The sequence below is a fragment of the Silene latifolia genome, unplaced genomic scaffold (assembly GCF_048544455.1).
Source record: "Silene latifolia isolate original U9 population unplaced genomic scaffold, ASM4854445v1 scaffold_70, whole genome shotgun sequence".
NCBI lineage: Eukaryota > Viridiplantae > Streptophyta > Magnoliopsida > Caryophyllales > Caryophyllaceae > Silene > Silene latifolia.
Genome location: NW_027413609.1, coordinates 729,918 through 744,402, shown reverse-complemented (window position 1 = coordinate 744,402; position 14,485 = coordinate 729,918). Strand labels below are relative to the sequence as shown.

General features: G+C 42.7%; 1 protein-coding gene across 1 annotated transcript; it reads left to right on the top strand.

Annotated features, from left to right (window-relative positions):
• The first annotated feature begins 882 nt into the window (after positions 1-882).
• LOC141640021 (protein FAR-RED IMPAIRED RESPONSE 1-like) lies at positions 883-14,258 on the top strand. Its single transcript, XM_074448983.1, has 4 exons — positions 883-1,854; positions 2,047-2,108; positions 2,171-2,561; positions 14,100-14,258. The coding sequence occupies exons 1-4, from the start codon at positions 883-885 to the stop codon at positions 14,256-14,258; spliced, it is 1,584 nt and encodes a 527-aa protein (XP_074305084.1).
• Positions 14,259-14,485: the final 227 nt, after the last annotated feature.

The window sequence follows — 14,485 nt, the reverse complement described above, 5'->3', positions numbered from 1 at the left end:
TATGTATACAATTGTTAATCATTGGACTATTGACAGATACAATTGAGCACAATGGAAAACAAAAGCCGAACGAGGAAGAATTTTGCAGGAACGTTTAAGAAAATTTTACCCCGTATGTTGGGCAGGAATTTCTGGAAATCGAGGAGGCAGTGTCATTTTATAAGATTTATGTTGTTGCTTGTGATTTTGATGTGCGGAAATACACGACAAAGGGATGGCGTGGCGGGTAAATCAAATAAAAAATGTTGGTTTGCAACCGAGAGGGGTTCACACATAAGGGACAAATTGAGTGTGGTGGCCGCCAGGATGCAGGTAGGAGACACAAAGTCAGGCGCGTTGGGTGCAAAGCAAGGATTAGGCTATTTATGAGAAATGTGGAATTATTAATTGACAGATTCCACAGTGGCCACAACCATGAACTCATATGTGCCAGAGACAGAGAGTTTCAAAAGTTGGCATGCAACATAACAGATTATCACAAAATCATAATCCTTTATAACTCAAAGGTGAGTATTCTAGGTATTTATTACTTTGGCTTTAAAATGACACCGTGTTGGGTTTGCTGAAGTTAGCCTTTTCCTTCCTAAAATTACAGTTTTGTTGGTTAGAATTATACTTTCTTTGGGTTGTTGCAATTACACTTTTGTTTACTACAATTAGTATATTAACGGTTAAAATTACACTTTTATATATTTCTAAAAGATTGTCATTAATTAACAGCTGAAGATAGGAGCAACAAAGACTTAGAAAATTCTGAAGGAACATGTTAATGGGTTTGAGAACATTGGAGCTAGCTTAAATGATTTTAAGAACTTTCACAGAGATGTGAAATGCTACATTCATGAACGGGACGGTCAGATGTTCGTGGACCACTTTAAGGAAATGACTGTTAATAGGCAAGGGTTCTTCTTTGACTATGATGTTGATTCGGACGGTAGTCTGAGTAAAGCTATATGGGCCGACGGTATCGCTAGAAGGAACTACTCTGTTTTTGGTGATGCAGTGTTGTTCGATCCAACGTATTCCACCAATAAGTATGATATGGCCTTCACACCTTTCACAGGGGTAGATCACCATAAACGATCAGTCAGGTTCTGTGACGCGCTGGTTGCTCATGAAGACGCGGGTTCGTTTCAATGGGTTTTCAGCCGCTTCTTGGTTGCGATGGGTGAGAAGGAGCCTAAGTATATTATCACCGATCAGGATCCTCGTATTCTTAAAGCGGTACCCATCGTGTTCAAGACAGCGCGTCACCGATATTGTATGTGGCATATCATGAACAAAGTGCTAAGCAAGTTTGGAGTGACGAGAGAAGATTATTCTGAATTTGTAAAGAAATTGAATGCCATTATATGGGATGAAGACATTGAAGCGGCAGAGTTCGATGCAAAATGGGAAGAAATAGGACAAGAACACACAGTTAATAACATTAATTGGTTTAAAGAAATGTATTCTAAAAGGAAGCATTGGGTTATGGCACATTGTAGGGACCTAGAGATGGGTGGTGTAATGAGAACAACCCAAAGATCAGAGAGCGAAAATAGTTTTTTTAAGAGATTTGAGAGCAAGTCGGGAACGTTAGTTGAGTTTTCGCTGCGTTTTGACAGCGTGATGGACCAACAAAGACACACGCAGAAGAAGCTTGACAATGGTAACAGACACACTTCCCCTCAAATATCAACGCATCTAGATATCGAAATGCACAGGGCGCAAGTGTATAGTCATAAAGTATTAGAGGAATTTCAAGAAGAGGTCAAGTACTCAATCGATACTTGTAAAAGCAGGGGTTTTTCTGAGGCAGGCTCTTCAGAGGTGACAACTGTAAGAGATGCAAACAGGGACATAAATTACCAGGTTACGTACTGCCAAGATATCATTGTCACTTATTAGAGTTACATAATTATTCATTACCATTACGATTATGTTTATTAAAATTACACATAACAGAGTTACACTTATGTCGGTTAGAATTATACTTTAGTCTGTCAGAGTTACACTTTTTTCTAACTGTCTAAACTAATATATTACTCTATAATGTTGAACTAGATACATTTAAAGCAACTTGTAGCTGCAGAATGCTTGAAAGGAAAGGCATTATATGCCGGCATGTAATATGGATTTACTCATCAAACGGAATGAAGAAAATTCCAGAACTGTGTGTTGTTTACAGATGGTGCAAAGATGAAATCCGCACGAAAATGTTCGATTGTAATGGGGAAGCAGCTGAGGATGTTGATATAATAGATGGAAACCAGATTGCGATGTCAGTAATGTGGTCAGAGATTCATAAGACAGTTGCTATGCTCATGGGCAAATTAAAGGCGGATGTCGACAACTTTTCTAGTGTAATTAGAGAGTTTAAGGAGAAACTATCACCCTATGGATCACCAATGAATAAACAACAACAGTTGGAGAAAATTCTTGGCTGTTCTGCTAGTCAGGAGATAACCATTTTGCCGCCCAAGCAATCAAAAAACAAGGGAAGTGGAAAGAGAATGTTGTCGCTTAAGGCAAAAGCAGCTGCCTTAGCAAGCAAGCCAAAACGCATGTGTAGATATCCAGTATCTGCCGAGACTCCAACAAACACCCGATGATTATCGGACTATAACATGCTTTGGAATCGCGGCGTTTGATCGACAGTTTGTGTACAACTTTACGTCGGAAAACTTAAAACGATTTCGAAAATAAAACATTTCAAAACTTTTCAAAAGTACCTGGAGTGTTTAATGCATGACGACGGGGTCGCAATGACACTAACTAGAGTCAAAACCGACACCGGACCAAAAACCGACTCAAAAATTCAAATCCCGACTCCAACAATGAGTCAAACCGAGTCAAACACAAAAAAACAAACCATTCAAATGCTTCCATGTTAAGATTTCCTGGATTCATGTATGGTCAAGTACCAAACATGTGCATACAAATCGTAGTATAGAACAAATCATGATTCTATTTGTGTAAAAGCGACAAGACACCTCCAAGACCCACGACGTGGCTCGCGCCTCTTTGAGTAGCCCAGGTGGCCACGTCGCTCAAAACTCACACAACCACTCATTTTCCTATAAATACCCCTCAAATGCCCCCATTTGAGAACTCACGCGAGTGTCGGCCCCCTCTTTTCTCCCTTAAAATTCTCGACTCGACTTCCTAAGTCACAATCCGACGCGTATTTACGACCTACCGATCGTAAATACAAGCGTTACACATTGTTTGGTACCGTCATCGTGCATTAAATCACTTGACCAACAACTTCGACCACTACACCATCACTAAACTTAACAAAGCACTCTTTTTACTTACTAAAACGGTTTTAAACCGAGTCTTTTCCGACCAAACGAGTTGATACACTTACGTCGGTTTCTCGCCATAAACCAAGCATGTAAGTATGATGGTGTAAAAATCCTTCTTTTATCATGTCTTTACTTGTTTCATGATTACAATATGCTAAATCATGCATAACATGGTCCAAAACACGGAAAGAATGAGCCAAAACTGGACCTTTTTGGTTGAGGCAGAGGCTACTTACGTAGCACACAGGCTCGCGCCTAATACAGCCTGCCCAGCCTTGAGTCCAATCCGTGTTTGGTCTCCTCTTTTCCTCTATTTTTCATTCTCATATTTGTAATTGGGTTTTTACCATCTCAAATATTTTCAAACCCGTTTATTTAGTTTTACAAGTTTTTAACCATAAAACATTTTTCACCCTTAGTTCTCAATACCATGACGGTTTAATCCGTGTTTCGGTGATAATATTTGGTTAATTACATTTAAAAGGTATTTTAAAACCTGTTATTTCATTTCTTTACATTTTGGAAGGTATTTTAAAGCCTTTTATCATTTCTTTATATTTCCAAAATAAATGTATTAGTCACCAACACAAAGTCATCCTTGGTTCTACATACTATGTCGGATTTTAACCCGAGTACGATGATGAGTACTGACTAATTATATTCAAATGAACTTAAAACAATTATTTCATAATTATTTTCAAAACTATTCATGTCAAGCTTGTCAAGTCGAACCCGACACCGAATATCATCAAAATAATGATGATTATTTGAGTCTCGTTCCTCAAATCAACAAATACGGTCTAAACGACCCTTTCAAACCAAAACGGGTTCAAATACCTCAACACGTTTATAAACGTTTTTCAATGGTCAGAATGCGTCTTATACCGTTGACTGACCCGCGCCTAAACATGCCGTTTCTTTTCCTATTTTCAAACCAGGGGAGACCCCCTTATATCGCCAATAGGCTCGCGCCTCATCTGGCTGCCTGGCGCAGGGTCTGTTCCCTTTCCAGTATTAGTCTAGGACGATCCCGACTCCGATTAACCCGGATATAGGACGGATCACATGACTAATTTGCTCATTCAAAAATCATTTTTGCAAAACGTCTTATTAAGACAAATGGATCGCGTTATGCACCATAAACCTAATTTGGTAAATGGATGTTTAATTTCCGTCTTGCATGCAAATCAACCATAAATCCTACTCGACATCTTATACTTGATACTTGGATTAAATCAACCGACTTAGAAAGCTCTCACATGTTAGGTTTAAATTATTGGATGCGCATTCATGCATTTAAACCGTTTTATCAACTTTTGCATTTAACCAACCAAGATCGATCGAGTGGAAGCGCTACATCATGGCGGGATTGGGTGTCTGATTAAAGGGCTACCCAATACGTACCTTCACCTCTTACTCAGAAACTTTGGAAAGTGGACGACCTTATCCAGGGTATACGAGAGTCATTCTAGAGATAGGATGCTAAAGAGGAACGATTCCTTATCTTTAGTACCTATGTCAAACACTGCTTTGTGCTTCGTTTGACCGAGGTATGAACGGGTTCCAAGCATCCCACAAATGCTTGGTGCCGACTCCGAACATCTCTAATCGTTTCGAGACCCTTACTGAGACGAAACCGACCGATCTAAATCGATCCGGTCGAAAGCATTTTTACGCCGCCGAGCGTAGCTTTCAAAAGACCGCTGCTATTGTCCACAGATCGGCTGGGCATATGCAGGTGGGCACGTGTCCACAGATTGGCGACTCCGCTGTGGAGAACTAGGACACTTGTGTCTTTGTGATCCCTAGATGGTGAGACTCGAACGAGGTATTGGTTGGAATGCATTAATTGATATTACGGTCATGGTCGGGTTCTTTGTCCGGGCCCACAACCTAACCATTTTCGACCAATTGGCTCGTCTCGTCGGTGTGAATTTTCTCATCCCCGCGTTTCGAATCCCGATTGAGTCAAGCATACCATTGACGTTACACATTTCTTTTTCGTCAAAGAGCTTTCATCACTTTCGAGCACGAGGCTATGGCACCCTCCTTACACATTTTGTTTGTATTGGTATCCCTCTCGCAAATTGGGGTTTGATTGCTTGGTGTGTAACCCACCCTTTTAAGCCAAAACCCGTGTCAGTATTATGCATAATATAATAAAACTGTGAATGCTTATGTGCTACTTGATCATAAGTCCTTCCATGTCATTTTCAAACTTTCAAAATCACCTTTTTACGCCGTTATGATGGCCGCTTCAAACCTCGGTCTTTTGCCGACCTTTGCACACCTTTCTAAGCCGTCGTAATGACGATTTTCAAACCCGGTTTTTATAACCATTTCAACACGCCTTTCTAGGCCGTCATAATGACGATTTTCAAACCCAGTTTTTATGACCATTTCAACACGCCTTTCTAGGCCGTCATAATGACGATTTTCAAACTCGATTTTCACAACCATTTCAAATCACTTTTTTACGCCGTTATAATCGCCGCGTTTAGACACGGATTTTAACCCGTTTCGCGCCGACAATGGCTCTTTCAAAACCCGAGAAAAGCACACACCCTTTTCTCGAGACACTTTCGAGATCCCGAGGACCATACACCGTCCCCGAGATCTCTTCAAACATTTCAAACCCGATTTTCAAAACATACAATTTTGAATTTCAAAAACCGTCTTGGGAAACAGTACATTGTTTTCCGAGCCGACTCAAACTCAAAACCGTCTTTTGCAAACAAACTTAAGAGAACCATTTCAACTGACCAACTTGCGGAGTTCTCTATCTTCGAAAGTCGTCCCTAAAGCGACAAATGAATCTTTTTGAAAATTTCTATTTTCGAAAACTTCAGTCCACCATTCCAATTCCGCCTCGTGTCTATAAATTCGAAGTAAGCGTACTTATGGGTCTTTACTTATGAGACATCTCACCAGGAGACTCGTCCAATGGCATCACGCTGCTACGTTGGACTCGTGTTGAAAGTTCGGTCAACACCGTCACGTCATAAACCGAGTTAGCACCAAGGTACCGCACACGGTCATCCTCGTCTTGTTGAGTCTGATCTTTGTCTCATCCTTTGCGTTATCTGCGTTTAGTCTTTGAACCGTGTCGGATTGAGTTGTAATGTAAGCCGTTTTTCTGCCTCAGACCCATGTCCCCCGTCTTCAACTTCGTCCAACAACAACAATGATAACAACAGAGATGTCACAACTGCTCAGCTAGCCAGCCTACTCACTGCTCTTAAGGTCACTCTAGATCATGTCGAGACCCGTATTGACACCATGGAAAACAAGGAAGCTGTAGAACACAACACTCCGCCTTTGACTGAAACTGAGAAAAGGCTCAAGCTCTTGGAAGAACAACTCCTAACCCGAGGTAACAATATCCATCTTGAGAACAACCGAAGATTTGAACCTGTTGGGGATCAACTACCCGACAACTTTACCCTGACTGATGTGCCCAAGTTCAAGGGAGTGGAGGACCCGCTCAATCATATCCGAGCCTTCAAAGACTATATGGCCATAAAAGGGGTCAAACAGGAACTTTTCACCCGGATCTTTCCATCATCCTTGGAACCGATCCCTCGCCAACGGTACTACTCCCTTGACCCGAAGAACCTTACTACCAGGGATGAGGTCGCAGTTGAATTTTCTAAGCAATATGCCGATAACGTCGAAATCCAAGCCAATACCCGTACTCTTGAGGTCCTAACCCAGAATGACAAGGAGGGATTCACCGAGTTCTTAACCCGTTGGAGGAGGGTAAGCACTCAGTTGGTCAGCAAGCCGAGTGAGTCAACCTTGGTGGAAAAATTTATCAACAATCTCCGCCCAGTATATGCCAACTTATTGAGGTACCAAAACATTAAGACCTTCCAGGATCTGCAAATCCTTGGGACACGCATTGAAAACGACCTCCGAAAGGGTGTCCTAGCCAAAACCACCAGTAGAGGCTACCGGGGATCCACATCAACCGGATCTTGCCCTTATGATCAAACGAACAAGATTGATGAGGTCAACCTCCTTGAACCAACCACCAAAAGAGCTGAGCGCCCCCAGAGAGTGTTCACCAATATAGGGTCAACTTATGCAAGCGCCCTGGAGAGGCTCATGGACCAAGGGAAACTACAACCAATCGGACCCACTCCAGATCCGTCTGATATTAAGAAATCCCGCTTCTGGAACCCTAATACCTACTGCCAATACCACCAAGGGAAAGGGCATGACACAGAAACCTGCTTCAAACTCAAACACATCATCCAAGACATGATCGAGAAGGGAGAATTGCCTTTACCTCCACCAACTAAACCTAACTACAAAACAAACCCTTTGGGAATCCATACAATCTCCAGTGATGAGCCGACCTTGGACTACTCACACCTCATCCTGCCAGTCGATGACGAGGTGAATGCCGTGGAGAAGGATGCCTCAGACGGGGTATTTGTGTTAAGTGCCGCAACTATGCTTGCCATGTTCCAACAAGTTGAGGAAGCTATAGCCAGTCTCTCCGAAAGAATTACCCGACTTGCGACGCTTACCACCATCTGATTTCCGTCCTCCAGCACTACGCCCGAGGGAGGGTCCCCCAAACACCCAAAACTACCCTCACCCGGATGGATTGCTCCCACGATCATTATGACGTGCACCTTACAATAATCACCCCCACAATAATCAACCTCACAAAAACTACCCTCACAAAAATGTCCCTCACAAAAACTGCCCACCGAGGAATACCCCCCCAAGGTACCCTCGGGATCCCGAAATCAATGGCGTCTAGAGAGATGATGTTGAGGATGTCTATATTTTCCCAGGGAAAGAGAAGCGGGCAAAAGAAATCGGTCATATTACCCGGTCTGGACGCCCCTATCAAAAACTGACAGTCGTTCCAACAATGAGCGATCAGGTCGTCCTGGACGCGGACACTCAACCAAAGGCTCCCGAGAATTCTATCCTCAAACAACTGCAGAAAGCAAAAGCCGAAATCTCAATTTGGCAACTGATTGTTACATCCTTCGAGCATCAGCAATCTCTACTACAAGCCTTGGGAAAACTGACTGTGCATTCTACCTCCTCCCCGGAAGAAGTGGTGCCACATATGACAAGGGATGTCCCTGATTTGAGCAGCCCAGTCATCTTCTCTGACGAGGATATCCCTCCCTTCGGAGTCAACCCCAACCTGGAAAGACAAACCAGTTTTCAGGTAGTCGACATTGACGCCTCCTTCAATATGGTCCTAGGGCGCCCCTGGATTCACGCCGTCAAGGCAGTTACTTCTACTCTCCACCATAAAATTAGGGCCCCCTTCAATGGGAAAACAATCACAATTCTTGCTTCCCCGATCAAAGTTGTCATGAGAAAGGGAATAGCATCCCAAGCCATTGAGGAAGATGACAATGAAATGTGAGGATTCCAAGCTGTGAATGCCATAACTGATGAATCAGCATCCTCTAATAGTGACCTGTTTGCTAACCTCACAGTCAACCGCATTCTGATGCACCAGGGTTACTTTCCGGGTTTAGCCCTCAATCCACTAAAGGATGCCTTACCTCCCTTGAAACAGGCTAAGGTCCCTAACATCCCCTTCGGACTGGGATATGAACCTACCGATGAAGATATCCAGGAGATGAACCTCCTAGTTTGGTAGCGCAAGAAGCACAGAGTTCGGAGTTCGGAGTTATCCTCCGTCCCTATCATCTGACCCTCAATGGATACTTTGTCCCCGAGAGAGAGTCTGAGCTTTACCATGGCTTTCCGGAGTCGATCTATGACTCTGTGGCCAAGGTAAAATACCCGGGTATGGAAGTCTTCCAGGACTGCTACTTCATCCCCGACAACACCGAAGCTGCATCAACCGAGTCTAAGTCGTCCTCATGCCTCGACGGACAAGCTGTCACTCTCCTCTTTGGAGAGGATAACATCAAGCACCTCGACTATGAGGACATCATCAACATCGCTTTAAAGGACAACCAATTTGACCCAACCGCCTTGATCTCTGACACCGACCCGGAGAAAACTACACAGGGCTGGAGGAAAACCGTCAAGTGGACCGATCGCCAAGGCCGCATTCTCAAGATCACAACTGGAGAAGGCCCTTTGGTGAAAGAGGGAAGTGAAGAAGAATCTGAGTCTGAGTCGGAGTCAGAGTCTGTCATAGCTCCTAACACTCCTGATGTCCCAGTAAAGGTCCCCTTCCCGCTGTGTTATCACAAACTCGTGGCTGATTCAGAGGCTGAGTCTATTAGGGTCATCCCCACTCCCATGGAAGGTGACAACCTGGAGCCTGTTCCAGGGGCCACCTCCTCTGCTGTGTCGCCTCTGACTGACCATGAGATGTCTGTCCTCTCCAAGCTTTTTGCTCGTGTCAACTTAATGAACGCTAAGTTTGCTTATGACTAGTCTCAATTTAACTGCAATGCAATTCTAAATGACTATGAGGAATTTGACTTAAGTGACGACCCACCTCACCTAGACAAAGAACTTGACAAATGGGAAACCAGAACCCCCATCATTGAGGAGACCGAACCTATTAACGTAGGAACCAACAACACACCTCAAGAACTTAGGATAGGGACAACCCTGGACCCCTCGGAAAGACAACATTTCATTGACCTCCTCTACGACTACAAGGACGTATTCGCCTGGTCCTACAGAGATATGCCTGGGATTGACATGGAAATTGCTGAGCACTGGATACCCATTAAGCCCGGGGCTAAACCCGTAAAGCAAAAGCTGCGTCGAATGCGTCCTGAATGGGTCATGAAAATCAAGGAAGAAGTGGATAAACAGTTCAAGGCTGGTTTCATCAAAGTGTCTGAGTACTCCGACTGGGTGGCTAACATTGTTCCTGTACCAAAGAAGGACGGAAGAATTCGGGTTTACGTCGACTTCAGGGATCTGAACAAGGCGAGTCCAAAGGACGACTTCTCTTTGCCACATGTTGACATTCTGGTGGACAATACTGTCGAACATGTGACAGGGCAGTCGTATACCTATCAAAAATAACTAACTAAACTAACTATATAGCTAGGGAAGTCAGGTCGATCTCCACAGGGAGGTAAGATATCTGTAAAAGGTTCGTCTATTCGGTCACAAGTGGGGGTTTGTTAATTTGGTTTTATAAAATAAATAAAGGCTTAAAGGAAAGAGTAGTAAAGAAAGAGCAGTAAAGGCAGAAAATAAGAATAAGGTGATCAATAAAGAGGGGACATGTCGGGATTTCGGTTCACTACGGCAGTCTAGCGACTCAACTGTAAATAGCTTAGATAAATTACTGTGAGACGGATATGAAAAGGTCCTTCCGGTCCACTTTCTATCCTAGATTTCCACTAACTTAACTTCCGTCCTCGTCAGGGTAGTCTACTGTTCATAGCAGGTTTATTTAGTCAAATCTTTCGATCCAGGAATAAATTTAACCAGATTAAAGGGTAACTTAGAAGCGTGAACTCAACTAAGTCAGTAAATACAGTTAAATTGCCATGGGGACAGAATCTCACAAATAATTCATCTAACCTATTCACTACATCGTCACAATTCTACCGTAGATTCCCTAATCCCAACATGAATTAAATTAGCTACTCATGTTATTAATATTGTCAAGACTTATAATTATGAATGAACTAATGGCAAACATATTGTAATAATAATTAAATCGCATAAAAGAGATTAGGGAAGAAATTATAGGCAACTAAACAAGTAATTAAAATAAATGAATTAAAGATTAAGATTAAGGAAGAGAAAGAGATTACAATCGCGAGAATTCCGGCGTAAAGAACACTAGATCCCAGCTAAATAACCCCGAAAGTAAAAGTTACAGTAAAAGTTTTTGGGAAAAGAGAAAAAGAATAGAGTGGCGTTCAAGAGCAGTGTAAAAATGATAGATGAAAAGATAGATCCTAATGACCTAATTATTATGCGCTTAAATAGAAATTAGCGAAGTCCATAAACTAAAATAGGTAACACGAACTAATTAATGCCCGTGGAATACTAAACCACTCGATCGAGCAGTTTGAAACAGCTCGATCGAGGAGTTCTGCAGGTAATCTACTCGATCGACCAAAATTGTTACTCATTCGCGCATCCTTGAATTCCAGCTTTGTCGATCGAGTAGAATAAACAGCTCGATCGACCTCCTCAGCCAATAAAACCACTTGATCGACTAATAAATGTCCTCGATCGAGTGTTCTTCCTCTGAAAGAGCTCCAACTCATAGCCGACTGCTTCGTAGACCGTTCCTTCACGCATCCCAATGCAATATCCCACTTTGAAAATCCCGTCACCTCAAAATGCATTCAAAACAGGACGAAAATGGTACGATTCTACTACATTCACGTTCATTCCTGCAAAATAGACAAGACGAACTAAAGTAGCCATTTCGGGGCAAAATGCAATATAAACAATACAAAAGTACATGGAAATACGTGCAAAAATAGGCTAAAAAGACTATACAAAATGCACGTATCAAATCTCCCCAAACCAAACCTTTACTCGACCTCGAGTAAACTAAAATGCAACTAATGGAACGGAAATGAGAACTCAGAGCTAGCTGTAACTTGTCTACTTGAACCAATTTAATGCAACAAAAATCAACAGTTATAGCTACAGCAGTCAATATGCAAACGAGTTATGAGTTGTTCAGAAATAAAGCCGACCTATCGACCTTGCAAGACCAACAAAATCGGACTCTCACGTGGTCTCTCTTCTCTCATGAAGCAAAGGGTGAATTATATGTAAAAGAGAGAAAGAGAAACAGTCCCTCACCTAAACTGCGACCTACGTCGCATGCATGCAACAAAAATGAAAGACGATTCAAGTACTAATGCACACAATCCAACCAATAATGTCCGTCATAGCCGAGGGCTTACAAATAGTATAGGAATAGTGAGTTGCAGGTGAGAAAAGACAAAACAGATTATGGTAATGTGGAGGTAAAAGCGTTAAGCTAGTTCCTAAACATGACCATATATGACCGTCCGAATCTAAACTGACTGAAAAATAAAGCTCAAGTGCCCTTCATTTGGCACACAACTCACCATCCAATTACACTATCTCCTCGAAAATATATGAATAAGAACGGAGGAGTGAGACGGTCACAAACTTCCCTTTTTTAATACCGTCTTAATGAATAAAATAAAACAAATTAATAACTTTTTCAATCTTTTTTTTTTTCTTCTTTTTCTTCACGTTTTCACACGTCTGATTCTTTTTTTTTCATATTCTTTTTTTTCTTTTTCTTCACGTTTTTCTCTTTTTTTTTCAATTCCTTTTTTTTCATTCTCATATGCCTTTCCTTCATCCTCCACCAACTCCAATAATATACACATAGGCCAAACCGCAGACGGAAAATCATACCGCAAAAGACATACTAAACTAGCTTAACTAGGCATGCCCAGTTTTAAATGTAGCTAGTGGGTCAAAAAGGCAAGATTTGGCTTAAGTGGAGCTAAATGGGTGAAAAATATAAGAAAAGGGGAAAATTTGCAAGCACCTCCCTGCATGTGACACCGACCACAAACCCGAATGTATGCATTTGACAAGAAATCGAATGTCATAAAAGTGCAAAAATGATGAACATGCTATGAAAGGAGTACTACTCTCAATTCCTAATGAACTGGTCATGAATGTCACCAGTCATAAGGCTTTAAAACTCAGAAATTGTAAAGTAAGTTGCCAATTTATCAGGTCAAGTCTAAACAGTCAGCTATATTTGAACAAAAACTCGTATATTATGCGTAAGACTCAGCTAATAACCGTCAATGAAAGTGCAAGGCTCAAGAAAAATGACAAGTTAAAGTGCAATATCATCACGGAAATCAACCGTTCCGACTCAACCTATATGCAAAAATAAACGCGAATATTTTATTAACTTTTTGAAATTTTCTAATTTTTTTTGGATTTTATGATTTAATGAAATAAATAAATACAATGCAAGCTGGAAAATAGAAACGTGAATGCAAAACAAATGCAAATGCAGACTCAAAAGATGCATTACCCTCCCCAAACCAAAACGGACAACGCCCTCGTTGTCCTCCAGCATACACCAGCAGATATATACAGGCGAACAGGAATATATAACAAAGAAATGAATAATAATAAAATAAAAAGGAGACAAAAGAAATAAAAGAGCGAGAATAAACATAAAATACACGAACTTCCCCAAACCAGCCTGAAAACTGGGGAAGTGAGTAGACGAGTAGCTACTCGTCAGCCTCCTCTGTCACGTCCTCCACCGTCACACTGTAGTCCGGGTCCGCCTCCTTCTCTGTCCTCTTCCTCTGCTCCTTCTGAGCTCTCGCTGCGGCCGCCACTAGGTCCTTGTCCTCCTCCTCCTCCTCACTAGAAGAACTCTGGGTACCCCTCAACTGGGTACCGATAGAAGGAAGAGTGTGGCTAACCCTCTGGGATCGGACGATGTCGCCTCATGTGATACTCGTACAGAGGGACAAAGTGAGAGCTATGTCCCTTGGTCCATGACCGCAGACGCCTCAAAGTGTGGAGGACAAACAAAATAGGTGTGGCCGTGGAAGTCTGGCCACCCGTGGAAGGTGTGGATTCCTCTCCGGTCTCAGGTCTACGCCGCTTCCTAGAAGCGGCTAAAGTAGGAGGTGGTAGGATCGGTAGGTGGTACTCGGGTAAGGGTGGTGGTTGGACGCCCTGTGCAACAGTTAGGCAAAGGGACGAGACGAGGTAAGGTGTAAAAGGAAGGTCTAAAGACAAGGAACTATTTATCTTCCAGGTCCGGTAATCTGAAGTCAGCCAGGTCTGAGAATGCATAGAAGCTAAGCTCAAGTAACTATCTCCATCTATATACTGTAGGTCACGAGGCAAGGCAGGGAAGAGAGAATGGGCAAGAAAGGTGGCTATGCCACCGCAGACGATGGTGCCCGTGGTCTTCACTCCCTGAGTCTGGAAGTACTGGCCAGTCAAATAGGCAATGTTGAAGGCAAAGGGGCCTTCGCTGTCATGTTCATGTAACCGCCCAAAATGGAAAGCTCGGTGTTAGTGATGTTGTTTGGCTCCTTTCGGCCAAAAATGGTACTTCCCATCAGTCGGAGGAAGTAACGAGCAGGGGGAAGATGGACCTGAGCGAGCTTTCGCTCGGGAAAGGTGGTCTGGGCCAAGGTCCGCCAAAGCTGACGGAGGACATTCCTAGAGGCGGTAGTGACACCCCTGAAGGAAAGGCCGAGTCTAGTGTCAAAATC